The 22,053-nt window shown below is 36.1% G+C and overlaps 1 protein-coding gene across 1 annotated transcript; it reads left to right on the top strand.

The window, feature by feature from the left end:
* The first annotated feature begins 3,175 nt into the window (after nucleotides 1–3,175).
* On the top strand, nucleotides 3,176–18,537 carry LOC145694835 (uncharacterized). Its single transcript, XM_081771506.1, has 2 exons — nucleotides 3,176–3,433; nucleotides 18,226–18,537. Exons 1-2 carry the CDS (start codon nucleotides 3,340–3,342, stop codon nucleotides 18,411–18,413), a joined length of 282 nt encoding a protein of 93 aa, XP_081627632.1. The 5' UTR covers nucleotides 3,176–3,339; the 3' UTR covers nucleotides 18,414–18,537.
* Nucleotides 18,538–22,053: the final 3,516 nt, after the last annotated feature.

Genomic DNA, 22,053 nt, shown 5'->3' with positions numbered 1-22,053 from the left:
TTGGAAAGACTATGGAAAACATAAGAAAGAGAGTAGATATAACACTAGCACATAATGTAGAATTAGCAGAGAAACTAATAGCTAAACCTACTATTAAAGATAGAACTATATTTTCCGAAGATCTAGCTGCTATTCATATGTATAAGACAAAAATTACTTTTAACAAGCCTATCTATGTTGGGATGTCTGTTCTGGATATATCTAAAATTTGTCTATATGATTTCTATTACAATGTGTTGAAGAATAAATATGGAGATAAAGTCAAACTATTAATGAGTGACACAGACTCGGTTATAGCACATATAGAAACAGAAGATGTATATGAGGATATGAAAGCTATGTATGAGCATCTAGATGCATCTGATTACAAAGATAATAACAAATATGGGATGAAACAAGTTAACAAGAAAGTATTAGGAAAATTCAAAGATGAACTAAAAGGTGAAATCATAGGAAAAGTCGTAGGTCTCAAATCAAAGATGTATTCAATACAAGCACCTCAAATAGACCTCGAAGACAAAGATTTTAAAAGTAAATTTGATAAAGACAAATGTTGTAAAAAGGCAAAAGGAATAAAATCGAATATTGTTAAATCAGAAATAACTTTCAAAGATTACGAAGATTGTGTCTTAAAAGATTATGAATTATATAAAATGCAAAATACTATTAGGAGTAAAAGACGTAATGTATATTCAGTAGAAGAAAACAAGCTAGCATTAAGCTCTTACGATGATAAAAGATACATATTAGAAGATGGGATACATACTCTAGCTTGGGGCCATTATTCGATAGATTTAAGGAAAGAAGATTTACTAACAAAGCTAAAAGAACTAATGGATAGCTATATCAAAGGGTGACAAGAAAAAGAAAAGCGAAGAATAGAAAGTTTAAGAAATGTTTAGATATAAGTTTTAGATGTAAGTTTAGGTGTAAAATTCTTTTATGGTTATATATCATAAAAGTAGATTGAAGATGTATCCTGTATGGGGTCAATGTGGGGAAGATGTAATTTTCGATGTGTATAATTAGATTCTATGCTGGAGGATTTCATATATAAAAAAGGCTGGTTTGAGGAAATGGCGCCAAACTGGTTTTATGAATACTACTGTAGTTGCTTCACATATAAAAATTGATTGATTAATTATCACATTATTGAAACATATTAACCACATTTAAACACACGGCAATATAAATAATCAATATTTGGCACGAAATATACAAATTATAGCATATAGTTCAGTGCTGCCTTTTAGCCTCGCAATTCAGCTTGCGTAGGTGGGAAGAAAGCTAAGTTGAGCCAAATTCTTCTTCCAAATTAGGCCATACGAAGAGAGAATTGGGCGAATAACCACACACACATGTAGAAAAACTTGTGAGCGAGAAACTCCGCAGCTTTTTGATTTCCAAGAATTTTGTCCTGATGCGCGCTGGTTTTAAGAAATTCTGTTGTGTATACGAGGGCAGTCAAATAGATATAACGCTTACGTTATAACATTCGTCATCTTATTTCTTCAAGTTTAGCTACCCATACTTACATATGGTCTTTTCCTCCTTTCCCCGAAACCCGTGAAAGGTATTGCTACAACTCAATCTCTTCAATACGAAACCGTTTGATGTACACTTTTCCTTTCTTTCACCACCGCCGCCGCAGTGCTTTTACGGAAGCGCAAGTTACCCCTTCTCACTTATGTTCAATTTCTCAGTAATAAATTCTGCTTTTCTCGGTTAACAAGTACGTCTATTATTTTCCTTCCCAAACTCAAACTATTGTTTTCTCGCGTCATCGTCCTTATACGTCCTCCCAACTCTTTCTCTACTCTAGTTATATCACCCTGTTCCTCCTCCTGCTCCTTCTTTCTCATACTAGGACTACCTAGCATTATTCTCTTTCGACCTTAGATATCAATATCGAACTTCGCCCCTACCACCCTCCTCGATTGATCTTCACCATTCCAGCATGTATGTTTCTCCTTTCAAATATTGGCTTGCTCGTTTCCCTTTCAATACCCGTTATTTATATATCGATAGTTCTAATTCCTGTGATTGCGTAGGTGTTGATTTCTATGATTCCTCTCTCAATTAACATTTTAGTTACAAAATACCTCCTCTTCTACTCAGTGTGCGAATTGAAAAATTTTCCCAGGGGGGGATGAATTTCACCCATATGCGCACCCAGTCCTCCCACACACACACACACACATATATATATATATATGTGTGTGTGTGTGTCAGGGGGGAAGTACAAAACAGTTGAGATGTGAGATCTTCCATAAATTTTCAATCAAGTAATATTTGGGTTAGCTACGCAAAGTAAGAATTGTTCCCTTTTTCTATCTTATCTTTATGACCATTTAAAAATACTCCAGAGGGGGAAAAAGTTATCCCTGCCAGGGATAAAATTTTTCTTCTCCAGGGTGGGAAATCCCTGGCATCCCCCCCGCCAATTCGCACCCTGCTTCTACTATCTTTTTTGCAGAAGCCTACTCCGTATTTGCTGCCTTCTCTCTCTGGGAACATTATAACTCTCAAAGTTCTACCGCTACTCGGTACTGGCACTACCCTCTACTTCTTACTTCCCCTCCTTGGATTCTTTCCACCTCCTCTACATTCAAAATCCATTTATTACTACAACTTCACCCTCATATTGCCGTCACTCCTGTTCGTCTCTGTCGTGTCCGCCAACGTCTCTCTTCCCGCTGTGATTGTGGAGCTGACTCGGTACAGCTAATCGCTTGGTTTTTCTTATCCTCTTAACTCCCTAAGTATATCGTCCTCAGTTCTACACATTCTTGTTTCCAACTTACGGACCAGGTCCTTTCAACTTGGATACCATCATTTTTACGGCCTCAATTTCTTTGCTCAATTTTTTTCTCGTTTATGCCTCTACAGCAGGCCCGTGCTGGCCCACCGGGACATGTCCCTTTTGGTAGACTTGTCTACCACCCTCATTAGTAACCCAGGACGGGCCTGCTCTACAGATCACATTTTCTCCTGCAAAGGATAGTTTTCTCCCCTTGTACGAATATGATGCTTCTCTTTTAATTTTCTCATAATTTTTCTCTGTTCGATTTGTTCTCTCTTCATTTTGTTGTTATATTTATCTTTTGTTGTTATTGATAGGTCTTTTCCAAGACAGTGGTGATATTATTTTTGTGTTTGTCTCTTCTTAGAAGAAAAAGAAGAAAAACGTGGTGCATGTTGTGATGCCATCGTAAACGAAGAACTTTCATTCTGTGTGTATGCAATTAATTTTTACAGCAATCTGAAAATTCAATTCGGACTAAAAGATTTATAATAGCACATATTTACAATTTATTAAGTTGGTAATAACAAGACTTCATGGCTCAACACGGGTTAAAGGTGAAAACTAAAGTACCAGACAATGTTAAGCTTAAAAAGAAACGAACGGGACCTCAAGTGACCAAAAGAATAAGTAAGTACAAAATATGCAATTTAGTTGTATCTTGCTGGAAGGTTAAAAACAACATTTTTCTTAAGTACACAAAGGACACTACTTATAAAATTATTATTATTATTTCTGGAGAAGCAAGCAACGAAGTCAAGATGCCAACTTCGTAAGACACCCACCACCTTTTTTGTAACTGTAACAACTCTGAAATAGCAGGCTTAGCGCCCTCAAAGTTTGATACATTGATAGTACTTACTTACTTACTTAAAAAAAAAAAAAAAAGAAATGTATAGGTTTATTTTGGGCGCACCATAAAAATTGTTGACAAATTGTACCGTAATTCTTTGACGAATTTCCTTCTTGTCCCGTAAAAAGTTTTCATTGGGCGACATGAAAATATCTCACTTGGCCTAGATAAAATTCAAGGGGACTATCGATAAGTAAATGAAAGTCGCTTTGTTACCCCATTTTCAAGTTCCTAGATCCTCAATGAATAATCCGTAAAAGACTGAACTTTGTGAGTCCTCGGGAAACGATGAGGGACTGTTGTATACTATATCCACCTTCAGATTTGTAGCATAAAAACTGCAGTGCAAAAAGCACAAACCAACTGCATTACTCGAGCAGATGATTCCGTCAGATTTGACACGTTATATTTATTTATTTTCAGTTTTAGCTAGAACGCTGTATTTTTTTCAGCAGAGCATGCACTAAATAAGGAGCTCCATTACTACTTGCAGATTAACTTCAGGATAGGGTTTGAAAAAGCTCAACCCACCTGGGCCCATGTGGGTTTTTTCGGGTTTAATTGGGTTTTTCGAAATATTTCAATATCTTTGGGGTAAATATTAAGGAGGTAAGGGTTAGAAAGTGTTAACATGTTATTTATATTTCAAGATTATCGTTGTCACTACTTGCAAGAACTTTCTATTCACAACTGTTTTGAAAAAATGGCCGTCATTTTGAAATTTTACGTTGGTATGCCGCCAAAATCTGTACAGGAAATGTAGTGTGTCTAGTGCTTATACCCTGAAAATTTAAACTTAAAAGACTGAAAGTGGTATAGTGGTATATGTGGTGTAGGCAGACGGACGAACAAATATAGATGGAATCACAGCAGGAAACTCAGTTACGTTCGCCAAATATATTAATTGAAAACAAATATATAACTCATGTTTTATAAAATAAGTGTTTCAAAATGTCTGAAATGAAATTAAATATTTTCCAGCGTACAATAAATAATTTTATTGTTGATGTATTCAGTTCTGATGCTTTATGCGTTTAGTTCCGGGAATTTCCCGACCTCTTCTTTCACGACGGTTTTTTTTCCTCGAAAATGCAGCTTTCTTCACTGTACATCAGAACTTCCACTACCGTCAAATGGGGCTACTATGAACATGGGGGCTACTTTGAACAAAACTGGGAAAATGTTTCAATCAAAATTTTCATGCCCTGAAAAGTCATTTGTGGTTCATTGGAATATTACAAGTAGTAGTTTGGAGTGTTCTGAATTCAACCATAACAAATCTGTAAGCTTTACTTAGAAGCATATATGAGGAAAATTATTAAATATGAAGCGATTTTTTTTTTTTTTTGACCAGAAAATTGTGTCCCTGGAACTCTGGTTTAAAGCAGTAACTGCCTAAATCAGTGTTATTGATGAAATCTCAGCCATTATCTACCGATTCCAATAGGTTCTATTGTTGTCTATCCTATATTCAAATTTTGGTGAATTTTTGAAAACCACATGTCGTTTTAGGTAAGAAATGGGGCTACTATGAACAGCTTTTTTTGGTGGGTCTAAAAATCAGTTCGTGTGTAATAGTACGGTATATTCTAAAGAAAGGTAAATGGCATTATACTGGGCAAGTCATAGACAAAGAGAGCTGCAATTGGAAAGTCAAGTTTACGCGCATTAATAAAACAGGTACCAGTATGACATTGTATTGACCCGAAAATGTAGACAGTGATGTGTTTTGTGCAAAACACATTGTTCCGATGTTACCAGAGCCCATTCTTAGTAATCGAGGTCTTCTTAAGTTTGGTGGCATCTCTTTTGAAGGTCTCAATTTGCAATAAGGTCAAGCATGTTCCAATCATATACAAATAGTTTCTTACCATCCTGTATAGTGTAAATAGTGCATATCCATCCTACCGAAAAAAAAAATATTTGCGTATCTTTAAAAACGTCTCTGTTAGATTCATATGAACATACTGACCTCTTACGACAAGAGAGACCTTTTAAAGTTTTAAATATTCAAGTTGCAATAGTGATACGATGGACATCAACCTTTAAGAAATATTGGGTAAGTACATTTTAAAAATATTTTCTGTAGACCGTTAGGAAAATCGCACAACTACGTAATATATACCAAAATGTTCATAAAACTCGCTTCTTTTAAACTCAATATCAAAGAATATCATAGATCTTATAGGCAGAATTTTATAATAACAATTAACATTATGATCAAAGTAGCCCCATTTATGGGTCTATTTTGAACACTCGTATTTCCTTTTTTTTTTTTTTTTTTCTAGCTGAAGACATTATCTGACAACAATGGTTATCAACAGAGTGATAGTACTCTTTTGTGCCATGGTTTTAAAAATATAACATTGGGCTTACGGTATGTTGTTTACAAAATATTTAAGAACTTGTTTTTTGTATCAAAGTAGCCCCATTTGAGGGTAGTACTTAAGTTTGAATTCAGCACTTGAAGTAATAAGCGTAACATGGTTTTCGTAACTCTGAGCATTAAGCTTCATAAATTTGACAAGAATTTTTACACCATTGCTGCTGTTTATTTTACAGAATGCTTATTTGAAGAGAAGCAACAAATAACTGGAATAAACTGTTGTTGTTGGAAAACCAAATTTTCCTGAAGAATACTTGTGTTACCATCAAAAGTAATAAAAACTAATACTAATAGTTTTACTAATGTACTACATGTTTACTGGTAGTACCGGCACCCATGACCTTAAACCCATCAAACTTATGAGGGATAACGTCCCTCAGCGTTGGCGAGCACACTAGTCACGGAAAGTATTTTCTAAAATATAAAATTGCTATTCTATTTCAAATACGGTAGGGTATAAGCATAATCCATACATTAATTGGTTTTAGAATTATCACAAGCTAAGGTAAGGTTTCTTTTATTCATTCAGTGCATTCAGAACTTTATGAACGTCGTATGTTGAATGTTGTTGTATACCTTGACGTGAAAGGATTTAATTCGCCCAAGGAAAGTCCAAAATTTGATAAAAATCACTTTCAATTTGATCACCTTAATTGTACCAATAAAATACTAACATAAAGCTCAAAAACTTAGGTGGGTCCAACCCGAAAAAAAAAACGTGTTTTTTTTCGGACAGGGCCCACTTGGGTAAATCCTGCTTCAGGAGGGCGCAGTATAAATACAGTAGTATGAAAACTACATTGCATAAAACACTAGCCAACGTGTGCAAGGTGGCCACTAAAAAGCTCGAATGCTGCTGAACGGAGACAGGGCAAGACGGCAGTAGGGGTCCCGAGCGTTAGCGAGGGAGTGCGTCCGCAGTGGGCAAGCATGTCAGCAACGGGAGGTATATGCGTAAACGAGAATAGTGGAAGAGCACAGTTACACATACAACATTTTTCACTATCACTCAAAATTCATTTCAATGTGCTGTGCACTGACAGTAATTACTTATATTCACACTCTCATTCCTTCACGAAAAATGTTGTAATTCGAATTTTACGTATAAATTTTCTATCTGGTAGAACCGTCTACTTGAGTAAACACAAACCAACCTGTGCTAGGTGGCCACTAGAAAGCACGAATGCTAACTAACGGAATCAACAGGGCAGAGTTGGTGCGGAGGTGCATTCGAAGGGAGCAGGCGCGTCAACGATGATGAGTATCCTCGCAGGCGAGGGTAGTGGGAGGAAGTGGGTTTTAGCAGTGATACGAGTTTCAAAAACATTTGTCATGGTTTCAAACTGGTAGGGACGCGACCGAAAATTATCGGACCATTTTTCTTCATGTATTACAAATCGTTTTGATTCATTATGTCTTAATGCTAAAGTAAATAAAAATCCTGGCTGGTGTAGCCAATTATAACAATACCATCCCAGGGTATTGAAAAAAAAAATAATAAAATTCAAGGTTATATTAGACTTAATGTTCAGGTTGCGTTAGCTTTAGAGAAGAAGAAGAAAAAAATAAAGTTACTACTATTATCAGAAGATTTCCAAATTCTTGTTTTGTGGCCAACCAAGAGTTAAGAGTCAACATTATTCAGCTTAATTAGTACATTAAAAAAAAAAAAAAAAAATGAGCAATTAGAACTGTATAAGTTCAAGTTTATAAATTGTATTTGAAATCATAAAGTTAAATTTTCAAGACTAGTTTATTTGTGCCATTGGTTAACAATTACATTATAACAGATTCAAAAAAAAAAAAAAAAAAAAAATTGTCATTAAACATTTGCCTCCATCGTGGTATCTCTATGATACTTCATTAACATCTTTATAAAAGGATATTGTTATATTGCTTTAACATATCCAGATTCTCCAACATGATTCTCAAACTTATTTCGTTAGTACATATCGAAATTATTATTATTCAAAGAATTGACGATCCATCCCTTCTACTTATGTATTTACAGAGGATTCTTTTTAATTGGGCGTTCGTTGCTTATAATGTCCCTGTCATCCCTCAAACAACATGCAAATTATGCAGACATAGGCAGAATCATCGCTACTACAATTCCATTTTCAATTAAAAAAAAATGAGTAGCATCATGTATTACTTTACATTAGCCTATGCATCATTCGCATAATACGTCTGCTATGAAAGCACTACTATTAATGAAAATGATATATTTACAGATGTCTAGCGAAAACAAAACAAAAAAAAAAAAAAACTATATATACTCGACAGGGTCCAATTACTGAAACGCCTCGTAAACAATTACTATCATTTTTGACTTATTATCTTTGTTTACGACTAATTAAACTCATAGAGGGATGGATTCGCATGAGACATCATATTCTACTTGTGAGAGTAGCAAGTTGAAAAACATTCCAACGTTATTGGTTTTAATGAGGCAAATATATATATATATATATATATATATATATATATATATATATATATATATATATATATATATACGAACATTTAATTCTGCACTGTAACTATGGCACGTTCAAAGTAAATACATACCTAACAGAAAATAAACAAACATAGCACGAAATAATATTTTATCAATAGTAATGTCGAACTCCGGAGGTATGTCCAGAGTAAAGTTCTCCCGCATCGGCACAAATCTATTACTAGCACTCATCACGATACGATATCAACATCGGAGGACAGGTTATGTTCAATTTTTCCTAACCTACAAAACTAAATATCTGATGCAATGCAGTGTGATCATACATACAAAAGAGGATTTTTAAATTACTAATGTATTAAGAGATACTATAAAAGGGCATACGACAAAATAAGAATAATAGACACGTTCGAAATACAATTTTACCGACATTACACGTATTTAATATGCACACGACAGAATATGGCAAGCACGTATACAAAATACATTACAAAATCAATATCAAAGGGACACACGACAAAATATAGGAAATCACGCTCAAATCACAATTGTTACCGGTTCTACACATAAAAAAACGAAATTTTGGCTAACCTACACGCACGTATTACAAATACGACTAAAGGACACATCTATATATTAGAGCACTCTCAAAGAAATTTCATAATAATGTTTACAATTGACATACATCACGAAGCAATATTAGATCAAATGAAATAAATTACGAAACACTTAAATTCTCAGATACAGAATGTGCGTTCATAGTAAAGGTTTCCCCCCCAAAAAACTATATCACCTTGCAATATGGAAAAGGCACGTATTAAATTTAGAAACATGGATAAAAGAAAAGGATCACACATTTACAAATTAAACCTAACCTAACCTACAACAAATGTTTCACAAAATAAGGCATTATCACAAGACATAATTAATTCAGTAATGCGTTTAACATAACCTATCTTACTTAAATATTCAAAATTTTCAAAGTACATTGCCGTCGAAAGGTGCGTACAAAGTAAAGTATTACCCTAACATTTTCAAATTTACGTAGAGACACACATAAGATTTAATAATCCAGTTATACATGCTTGTATATGAGTGGACGATGACGATTGATAAGTTCAGAGACGCGTAACGCCCTTTTAACTTAGTTACCCATCCTGATTCTTAAAGATGCCATTAGTTGAAATGCTATACTGTTTATAGAAAATAAGGAAAAATGTTACCCAATTATCAACAGGTCTGAGTCCCTGTTTACTCCTCAGGTTCGGCTAGACTATCCAACCTGTTTAAGTGAAGGGTTGACACTAATATCCCCGGATTGTTGGCTCCACATACTACCATAGTAGGATGTCGTTCCACAAATCGACGAGACTAATCTCAACCATTTATACCTCTTGACCCATCATTTCAGATTCCTAATGATGGCGGAGGTAACATTCGATAGTCTTCATCCAAAAAGGTTTTAACGAATTTTGACTTCGGTCAGAACTCCTTAATATCTATTTCCTCCAAATAATGTTTCAGGTTATCCTAAATCACAATTTTTACTAGGTTGCAGGCCGAATTTGCATTTTAGTTGCGAAATTTCTGACTTTTTAAGAGACTGACCTAGACCATCGTTCTTACGCGCCGAAATCTATCAATTCACTGCGTCATCTTCCACTCGTAGCCAGGCCTTGATAAACGCGGTTTCTAATATTATATCTTTGATTATGATTCGCGCAATTTTACCATAAATACATATCAATACAAGAACCTAACCGTAAAAATCATGAATCTCTATATCTATTTTTAATATCTAACTTACCGAAAACCCTATTCAATAAATAAATAAAAAAAAAGATTATTCTCTTCAGGCACTTGTTTAGGTTTTGTCATAACAACGGAGGACTTCTTTTCACTGCCGAGCCGCCATCTTTTAAACTGTTAGTTTCACGTATAGAGATTCGAACGCCCTCTTGCGGCAATAACCAGAGGGATCGCCATATCAGCAGTAATATAGTGTAACAAGTGAACGTCGAGATAATTCACAAATGAATGAAATCTAATAACACAACTATATCAAATATTCGGTAAGCTTTTAAGCTAAAATTTAGTAGTATCCGGTTTTACTTATATTAATTGTTCCAAAATACTGTATAAACTGTAAAGAAACGGTTACATGGTTTGAAGTGAATCGGTAAAACTAGATTTAAAAAAAAAAATACTCAAAGTTTTAATTTAACTTTCCGGATGAGTTTAAGTGCCTTGTACTAACAATACAGAACGAATTAATATTAAATTAGTGTAAACTTACACGTAACAAAACTGGGCACAGTAATATTATGCTGGAACCAACTTCGACTTCAGCCGGTACACATAACAATACGGATCCAATGTAAACAAACCGGTAATCGGTCTGTTACACATGGAGCACACAATAACTTGTCCCGTTTATCTGGACATGCTTGAACACTTTGCTTTTCCCCAGCTACTCCCTTTGCAACTAAACGTGATATTTCAACAGGATGGTGCCGCATCGCACTGGTGTTTGAGCCATTCCAGGTCAAATCAACACAATTTGAGAACAAAGTTTACCTTACCATCTCAGATTGTCATGAAATTTTTTCTCGTATTCTATTCATATAGGTTAAGAAAAATACCAAGTTTCAACTTTATATATCGACCGCTATTGAAAAGCTTCACAATTTAAAATGTTAATGTAAATAAATGTGGTTTGTAAAAAGTATATAGCACTGGAACAACACCAGGGTTGGCTGGTTTAAACTAGGTGATTTTTTTTATATAGAAAAAACAATTGGTGTAAAAAAAATGCAGAAATGCCGCAAGTTGTAATTACAAATGCCACGTGAATTTCATACTGACGTTTTCACATATGTCGAATCATCTGTGTTAGTTGAATCTAGTTTTCGCCTTGTAATTAAGGAGCCCGATGAACCCACAAAATTTCTCCCAGGTGGAAACTGAGTAGTGGTTCAGATGCCACTTCAAGTAATATGTCTAATCCTTCATAACCTCGCTGTTACATAAGGAGTTAAGCCTAAAGAAACCAAAGGAATTGAAGCAGCTTTAGCGGGTAGGCATGAGTTCATTGCCAAACAAGAGGGAGCCTTCTTTAACTACCAAAAGAAAATCTTAAAAAATCAGAATGTGCCGTCATTTTGGTTTTTCTGAAAATTATAGCACAGCACTACAAGATGAAGAACAGAGCTACCACTGGACAAGCTAACAGGTCACAATCAATCCTTTTGTTTCATATTTCAAACAGGAAAACGAAGTTGAACATGTAAAATATGTAGTTGTTTCCGATTGCCTGGAGCACAATACAGTTGCTATTTACATCTTTCAAAAAAAGGCTCATATCATTTCTGACATCCGAATTTCAAAAACTTCCAAACAAGTTTTTTTTTTTTTCCGACAGGTCTACCGCTCAATACAAAAATAAGAAAACCTTTTTAACCTCTGCATCCATGAGGTAGCTTTTAAAGTGAAAGGAGGGTGGTACTTCTCGACTATAGAACATGGAAATGGGCCTTGCAATGGAGTAGGCGGTTCAGTAAAGAGACCCTATGACAATCAGATTCAAACTCCAAGGCAACTTTTCAAGTGGGCAGTAAAAAACATTACCAAAGTAAATGTTGCCTACTCAACCCAAGAGGAATATACTGGAGCTGAAATGTTCCTGGAAAGTCGCATCGATCAAGCATTGACTATCAAAGGAACACTTATTGGTGAAACACTTTTCAGATGGTTTGCAGGGTTGGGAAAAGGACATGTCACAATCTCCAGATAAACTTCAATTAGAAGACGTATCACGCTATGTCACCGCTGTCTATGAAGGAAATTGGTGGTTCGGGTATGTTTTACAGAAAAATGAAGAACTTGATGAAATAAAAGTAACTTTTCTTCGTCCACCTGGCCATCTTCATCATTCTCATATTATGAAGACTATGAAATCATCTGTACTCTTTCTTCAGATTAGTGTTCATTTTTATTTTCACAGAAATGTAAAACTTAGTGTTCTTGTGTTATTACCCTACGTATAGAGTATTCTTGAAAAATAAGTATTTGTTTTGAATTTTTTAAACAATGTACCCATTATCATCCCAAAGTCATATTTTGCCAGGTGATTTACAACAATACTATTTATTCATGGAATCAATTTCAAAATTTCAAAATACGTACTTTTGAAAAAAAATTGAACTAAAATTTTGATTTTGAAAGTAAAAATTTGTATTAGCCTTTATGCTAATTAGCAATAACTGTTGTATACCGTACCACAGGAAATCTCATGAAAAATGCTGTAAAATGACTCTCAACCAACTCGCTAGCTCAATTAGGAGAGCTGCATTTCCAATTTCAAAATGCATTCAACATGCCATTTTGGGCATTCTTTCCAAATTTTACATAGCCCTATCTTCAGTGCCGGTCGATATATAAAGTTGAAATTTGGTATCTAGAGGGCATGTATGTAACAACTTTTATTAAAATCTGAGATGGTAAGATTAAGTCACTGTGTTGAATTGACATGGAATGACCCGTTTAGATGTTCGCAGGGCTTTACACGGAACGTTTCCACAGCGATAGATTGAACGCGATCTCCGACATAACCCCTCTGGATTTCTTCCTGTGAGTCTATGTCAAATATCTGTACGTGATATTCCTGCTCCTCGTCACAAAATTGAAGAAGGCATCAAGTCGATCACACCGAACATGCTACACAACATATGGCGGGAGATTGAATATGGACTGACATTCTGAGAGCTACTAACGGGCCCATATAGAAGTGCATATATATATACGAGAAGTGCATGCATATATATATATATATATATATATATATATATATATATATAGTAAAACTTTATCCCATATAGGTATAGGTAGAGCGTTAATAAAAGGAGTATCCAGAATCGAACTCCCACTACCATTTTATTATAAAATTTCTCTATAAAATTATTTTCATAAAATATTGTACAAATTAATCTCTCTAGTTATCAAAGGTTAGCTATAGGTGGTCTTTGACCGTAGGTCGCAGACAGGATCTCTCCAGAGCCCCGAAGCAGGCTAGGCAGAGTGGTGTTAGGTGCCCAAAGCTCCGAAGCAAGCAGTGAGTAGGTTAGTTGGCCAACAGAGCCCCGAAGCAGGCTAAGCGGGTGAGCTTAGCATTCCCAGTCAGCAGGGTTGCCTGGTTTAAACCAAGGTGGTTTAAACAAACAAACGAAAAATGTTTTAAATCGTGTGAACTTCATGGTGATATCTCCACATATCAAACCATCTGCATTACGTTTATCTACTTTTCACCTTTTAATCAAGAGGTCCCATGTTCAGTTCTCGGTCGAACCACAACCCATCTTTGAAGTGTAAACCAAGTAGTGATTCGAGATGTCCCTTTAAGCGAAAGTCTTCTCCGTGATAACCTTCGTATTTCATAAGGATGTTAAGCCTAAACATACGAAACGAAACCAAATTATATATTTCTACTGGCCTGAATGCCTGTTGTTTTATAAAGAAACCAAGGTTGCTTAAATATATTGATAGTAATTTGCAAAATTTATCAACTGCCTTCGTAGCTTCCAACTTCAGCTTGGATTCGACTTTGTTTTAATTTTATTGAATGATACCTACATACCAACTTTGTAATTTAATACCTCAGTTTTAGCGTGATTTTCCCATTGACTAAGGCGGGAGTTTCCCGATTTATATGTAATTCTGTATAATGTTTTTACTTGTGTAACTGTTTATCTTTTGTCCTTCTGAAATGATTCTTGACTATTATATTAACAACTAGGCCTATGTAAAGATCAGTGCAACGTATTTTTATCAGGAGTCGGCAATCGCATTTGTGACCAATTAGTCCCGGTTTCGTGTCGAAATGGAGAGTTTCTCTTGGATGTAAGCCGAAAAGCTGTTTGGATTCCGCTTTAAGCTTATGTGATCCCTTCCAGCATAATCTTGTTGTTGCAGAATAGCACCAAGGTGATACAAACTAATTTCTGTCCAAACTTTTTTTTTTTTTTTTCAATAAAAACCATGACAACCCTGCCAGTCAGAGCCCCGAAGCAGGCTAAGCCAGGAGAAAGGATAGGCGTAGTCCCGAAGCAGACTAGAGGCCCTGGGTTAGGTTACTCCTAATGTTCCGAAGCAAACTAGAGGAGGGTCAGCAGAAAATTGGTACTGAACTGCCTTTGTCCATTCAGTTTATAGGGTTCCTTGGATGGCGGTGGCGCTGCTGTTTCGATGTCGTCTTCTGCTCCGTGGCAGGGGCTAGAAGCTGTCATCTGGAAGTAATTGTAGATCCATCTGGTGTGAAATCATCTTGCCGAACCACGTGGTGGTGTTTATGAACATTGACTTGTGGAATTGTTTGTTTACAACATCACAGGATATTACAATATACTATGTGATCAACAGTATCCGAACACCCGGCTGAAAATGACTTACAAGTTCGTGGCGCTCTCCATCGGTACTGCTGAAATTCAGTATGGTGTTGGCCCACCCTTAGCCATGATGATAGCTTCCACTCTCGCAGGCATACTTTCAATCAGGTGCTGGAAGGTTTCTTGGGGAGTGGCAGCCTATTCTTCACGGAATGCTAAACTGAGGAGAGGTATCGATGTAGTCGGTGAGGCCTGTCACGAAGTCGGCGTCCCAAAACACCCCAAAGGTGTTCTATAGGATTCAAGTCATTGACTCTGTGCAGGCCAGTCCATTACAGAGATGTTATGGTCGTGTAACCACTCCGCCACAGGCCGTGCAGTATGAACAGCTGCCCGATCGTGTTGAAAGATGCATTCGCCACCCCCGAATTGGTCTTCAACAGTGGGAAGCAAGAAGATGCTTAAAACATCAGTGTAGGCCTGCGCTGTGAGAGTGCCACGCAAAACAACGAGGGGTGTAAGCCCCCTTCAAGAAAAACACGACCATACCATAACACCACTACCTCCGAATTTTACTGTTGGTACTACACACGCTGATAGATGACGTCCACCGGGCATTCACCATATCTACACCCTGCCATCGGATCGCCACATTGTGTACCGTAATTCGTCACTCCACACGTTTTTCCATTCAGGACTGTCCAATGTTTACGCTCCTTACACCAAGCGAGGCATCGTTTGGGATTTACCTGCGTGATGTGTGGCTTATGAGCAGCCGTTCGACCATGAAATCCAAGTTTTTTCACCTCACGCCTAACTGTCATAGTACTTGGAGTGGATCCTGATGCTGTTTGGAATTCCTGTGTGATGGTCTGGATAGATGTCTGCCTGTTACACTTTACGACCCTCTTCAACTGTCGGCGGTCTCTGTCAGTCAACACACGAGATCGGCGTGTACGCTTTTGTGCTGTACGTGTCCCTTCACGTTTCCACTTCACTATCACATCAGACACAGTGGACCTAGGAATGTTTAGGAGTGTGAAAATTTTGCGTACAGACTTCTGACAAATCCGACACCCAATCACCTGACCACGTTCGAAGTCCGTGAGTTCCGCGGAGCGCCCCATTCTGCTTTCTCACGATGTCTAATGACTACTGAGGTCGCTGATAATGAGTACCTGGCAGGTGGCAACACAATGCACCTAATATGAAAAACGTATGTTTTTGTGGTGTCCGGATACTTTTGATCACATAGTGTATATGTATATGGGTCATTCTATTTGAAATGGGACTTTTGATGTAACTGATATGTTGATAGGCAGGTAGAAATCAAAACACGTTGAAATTGTGTAAGTACATACATTCATGCAAAATAATATTGTCTAGTACAATGAGTTTCCACTTTTTGATTAATTTTATCCATTTTGAAGATATTACACAAAATCTGAAAACTTGGCGGAAGTTTAATTTCGTCACAATGAAGCCTCTTAACTAGCTATATTTTTAATGCGCACATCGTATTTCTTCTTATAATAAACTATTATTAAGGATAGCATATGTTAAGCAAAATACTGTACTTCATTTGAATGCTAATGTCAACAGTGAGTTCTGGACATTGGCAATCATTTATGCACATGTGTAATACTAATGTTATATTATGTAATACTACTTTTTTCGAAATTCGTTACAAATTTTTACTTTTGAATTGCAGAGATGGTCTTGTCACATCCATGCTGGTATAAAATTTTCTCCATTCAGTTAGCTGTTACTTCCGTTCAGTTAACTGTCACCTCCGTTCAGAGCATTTTTTTAAAATTAACCAATATTTCTCAAAATATTGGTTCTCGTGTTGAACCACTGTATTGATGTTAAGATAAGTCATTATAGCGAACAGAAAAATAAAAGAAAATAATGATTTTGAATAGTGTGAAAATTTCGTTTTTCAAACCCTCAAAAACCCCTTTTCAAATAGAATGACCCATATATATATATATATATATATATATATATATATATATATATATATATATATATATATATATAACTATTTGAGTTATTCAAGATGTCGCAAACCCCTTTAATCGTAAAATATATTGTAAGAAACCAAATTGTCAACTGAAAATGAGAAAAAAATCCATTTCCAGCATTTCAGTTTTCAAAAAAAAAAAAAAAAAAAAAAAAAAATCTTTTAGGAAACATTATCCATTTAATATTTTTTTTTTTTTTAAATCTCTGGCTCCTGCCTGGCGTGTTTTGAGCGAAACTCAGGACGGCTGGATCAAGGATTTGAATCATAAGTATAAGAGGGGATTTTATTCCTATTCTGGATTACATAAGATTATCCACATCTTTCGTACTCTAGAAAACTGTACTTCCTTCTTTCTAGAAATCGAAATATAAGCGAGTGTCAATGGTGCAAAGTGTGTCCCACAAAACGCGTATGTGACTTCACGAATTCTTTGTTCATTATTTTCTCTTTCTTTTTTGTTATTTCTAAATTTAGTTCAATGTCTCATGATTATGCACCACGGGTAAGGGAGACTGTGATGATATGGATAATAATGATGGCATGGTGAAACTACCCCGAGAAACCGATGCACATAATGTTTGTCCACCACAAAACGCACTTGGCGGAAGCTGGGATCGAAGTAGGAACCCGCGCCAGACGCAATCTCCCGCGGTCCCGCAAGGAATTCCATAGTTTAATGTTTATACTAGAACATATATGCATAACTGGTATTTTAATAAGAATATGGCTTTAAAGTATACGTACAAAATTTAATAAAACCCAATATTACCCAATTTTGCCCAATAAAACCCAATTTTACCCAGTAAAACCCACTTGGCTTTTTTTTTTTTTAACTAGGTTTTTCACATCCGTAGTGAGTACCCAAGGGTACACAATTACATATGGAAGATACTGAATTAATATTTCTAATACAAATGAAATCTTTACTCTTCTTCATTCTCCATTTCGATTTCGTTAGTTCGAGTGACTGCGATCTTTCGGTTTAACCTTTGAGATCAAGAAAGAAATGGAAACTACAGTATTTTGATTAGTACAGTAAATGGAGCGTGTTCTATCATGGTGGAGAAACGAACACATGGTTTCTGTGTTTTTAATTTGTGGAGATAAGAAAGAAGAAATGTCCGAAATTTATAGTTTTCTGAGTAAAAGAAGGATAAAATGTATTATACAATTCAATTTGCGTAGTGTTATTGAACCACGTGTACACTTTTTATTTGCATCTATTGTGTCATGTAAAACGTAGTTCAGTTGTTACTATCGTTGTTTACTTAACACGTGCATTAACATTATATACATTTGTTTTTTTGTTCTTGTAGATAAACCAATCGCACCAAAGAAGTTGAAGTTAGCGGAATCACAGAAATTGAAGAAACTAATAACCAAAAACGTGAATCAAGCCGTGGAAGAGGAACTAAGAGCAATCGCGTGGCAAGATGGAAAGGCATCATCATCAACAGCAGTAGGAGAAGGAAGAAAGAAAGAAAAGAAAGGTGACAAAGGATAAAATGTCAGATTGCAGTGTTTATTCAGTGACTAAAACCTCCAAACACATATTCTCAACTGGTGCTAAATTGAATGGATCTATTGCTGTGTATAAAAAGCGAGTGAAAATATAGGAAACTGAAATATGTGTTGTTTTAATCTCTTTTTAAACTACATAGCATCAGAATGATACACCACATAACGTTATTTTGCGTAAAATTTAGAGGTACATTATAATTTGGTGTAACTGCAGTGGTCGATAGAATCGTATGAAATGGGAAGATATCCTCCGCACGAGAAATATTGATTTAAGGACGTCACCGTGCAAGAAGTTATCTTTTTCATAGGACTGCCACACTTTGATGCCATGGTTCGTAGTCAGTCATTAGCAGGAGGGAGACGGACCGTTTCTTTGAGCTTAATTCATAGGGAAAGGGAGCACGGTGACAGTGGTAGGACACTCACCTCTGGTTCGTTCCCATGCCATGTGAGTTTGTGATTAGCAACATCGTTTCCATGTTTTTAAATTATTTTCCTCGATCTTTTTCTCAATTCTACCATCATTATTATCTTGCATTTATCAGTCTGTTTCCTTTAGCCTACAAGACATAACCGTAGAACATTAAATATTATATTCCGCTTTCAATTCAGAGCAAGGCGTGTCCAAGCCTACTGGCTGCTGATTAAGTCATTAATAAAGAGAGATAAAGTACGAGGTGCACACCAAAAGTTCGTGCCGTTTTATTCTAAAGTCCACATTTTTGTAATTTCAGGAAAGCAACTGCGGCCTCGGAGATCTCATCTTTCGTCTCTAAACAGTGTAGGTTTTGTTTACTAGGTGGCAACAGTTGTCACAGGCCTGAACGAGTAAGACGTGTTTCTGATCTAGGGAACAAGGAGTGTAAAGGCAATGACTATATACATACTGTGTTATGCACAAAGTAAACTCTTAATAACTGATAACCAACTATTGGCGAAGTTCTATTTCATTAGGCATGCTTGCGCGAGAGAATATTTCGTAATCCACCGAGAAGAGAGTAACACTGGGGGTAAGGGGCTATTTGAAAGCAATGACAACTTCTTAGACCTTAAAAGTAACTTGGGAATTTCTAACTAGCAAGACTGTTAGAACATCGGAGCTTTATTTATTGTAAATGTGGCACAAAACCACTTTGGGAAACGCATAATGTATCAGCTCTTAGAGAGTTCATGTTGTGTATAATTGCTTCCTGTACGATGGGATTACACAAAAATGACGCTTATCTTAATTATGTTATTTATATCGTATTGCTTTAGTTAAGGCATACTAATTGGGTTATTTCCACTATATTTCGCTAATAATTAAGTTGAATATATGTTCCTACTTTGTGAATCTATAATTTTACCCGTAAATCTTCGAAGTGATCTCCATATTCTTAATCTGCACCAAAAGTTAATACAAGGATGAAAAGGAAAAAAGTGGTGCAGTTGAACAATACGAGGACCAAACTTTGCAAAATTTACAATAAAAAGTAATACTGTGTCACTTTGAAATACCAATATATAAAGATCACACATATTTGTATTGGCAAGCACCATGATTAAAGGATTATGGTAAAAATAATAAAAAAAAAAAAAAAAAAAAAAAAAGATTACTACCTTATAAACCTTTTTAAATGGAGCCCTGCATTGTATACACACTACAATACTTACATGCACTTCATTATAGTAATCGGATTCACAACTGAAGCTCGCGACTACGCTTTCGATGCCCTACACTTCAGTTGGTATACAGCTGCCGTCTCTCCCTCATGCTCCCCTTTGCAGAAATGGTTACTTACGAAACAAATCCCCACGTTCAAGCATAACCATAGAGAGACGATTGTATGAAAATAAAATACAGTGTGTATGTTATGTAATGGCTTTATGGCTTTTGTTCAACTATATGGAAGAGAGAGCTTTCACAATAGTTTCATAGCGGAGCAATAATGTAATTATACGAATTAAGAGTAATTTGTGAAAATTCCGGTAAATACATGGAAAGGATTTTTTTTTTACCTGTATTTCACTTTTGGTTAGCTGTCAAAAATTCAAAATGTACGCTAATTGGCATATTAAGGGCCCTCATATAGACCAAGTGCAAGGAAATAGTGTAGCCTTGATAGGAATTTGTTCCGAATCAAAGCTAGTAAATTAAACCTTACTATCTACCTCGAATTAACGTTTGCAGCTATAACTGTAGCCTTAGAGTAACGAATAATATGAATATTCATTGTTGTAGGGTATAGCGGAAAATTTTAATTCATACGCCATTAAAGGTTGTAATGTACTTGCAAATAACTGCAGTACTGATAGTTAATTACCACAATTAACCTACATGAACCATGCAATATTTTAAGCACAAATATCATTATATCATTTGGTTATTTTCCTACACTATTTTAAATTCCTGTGGCCAGGCGTAGCGTTGCTAACATACACAAATTGGTGCTAGCGGTCCCGGTTTCGATTTCCGGTGGTGACATTCGGTCGAAAAAAGTATAAAAGCCTTTTTCCGGCCAGCTATCCTGGAGGTTTCCCCTCATTCACACCAGGCAAATGCCGGGATGGCCCTTACATGATGGTACCAGGCCGCTCCCTTCCTTCCTTTGCCTCGTATAGGTGACGGGGTAACGTGGCTATAGATGCCGAAAGCCCAGAAATCTAATTGCTAATCCTATTTCAAATTCCATTGTATCAGTATAATCAGAGAACATAACGTGAATGCTGCGTTTCGGTTATTTTTGTAAAATATGTGATGTAACAATATCACACTATGTTGTGACTTAAAGAATCACTACTTTGCATATTTATCAAGGAAATTATTATAAGTATTCATCTTAACAAAAATAAATTAATTAATTAAAAACATGTTTTTTCAAAAATTTATTTAACAGTCATTTTGACAGTATAGGTGTTCCGAAGAAACAGCCATTTTAAGTACGCTACATAATATGCACTCGCAGACTTGTGAACTTGGACTTTTAGACGCACACTGGGTGATGTCAATTCCGAAAAGAAGTGTACTTCAAATACGCACTTGTATATTTTGGACACAGCCCGAGTGTAGAAGACAGGTATGGCGGCGGATCTTCCATGACCTGGACAGCTGCCTGTAATCAATCAGGGAAAGATTACTGCCGTAAACATGAATGAAAATTACTGTATACCCGTACTAAACCTTTCAATACATTCAGAACTCTCTTCACAAGGAACTGGGCTAATGAAAAATGTGCCCAATGGGTACCGCAGCACCTCGCCGACAAACAAAGTCGTACGGATGGAAATATGTCTGGAACATCTTAGCCGATGTAACACAGACGGACAATGTTCTTTGGAGCAGTCGTGACTGATCATAAAATTAGGTGCTAATATTTCGACACAGTCCAGTCAAAAGTTTTGTGTCAAAGTAAGCAGACTATAAAAATGAAGCATGGAAAGAAATGCGTAAAGAAATACATTTACAAGGGTACGTGACAAATCAATGGGTAGAGCAATTATTTAAAATGTCATCTGGACACGGGCCGGACGCGACTAATTATCAGTGGCAGCACGCACCACATTTATGTGAGGTTGAGCACACACCTCTTCCAAATAGACCAGATCTTGTAGTCAAGAGGACTTAAGTCTGGAGTGGATGAAGA

This window comes from Thermobia domestica, chromosome 9, assembly GCF_964235325.1.
Source record: "Thermobia domestica chromosome 9, izTheDome1.hap1.1, whole genome shotgun sequence".
Lineage (NCBI taxonomy): Eukaryota > Metazoa > Arthropoda > Insecta > Zygentoma > Lepismatidae > Thermobia > Thermobia domestica.
This window is presented reverse-complemented; position numbering and strand designations above follow the sequence as displayed.

Coding starts and splice junctions, on each gene's coding strand:
- LOC145694835 (XM_081771506.1), top strand. CDS start 3,340: ATGGCTCAACACGGGTTAAAGGTGAAAACTAAAGTACCAGACAATGTT. Junction 3,434..18,225: donor TCAAGTGACCAAAAGAATAA/GTAAGTACAAAA, acceptor TTGTTCTTGTAG/ATAAACCAATCGCACCAAAG.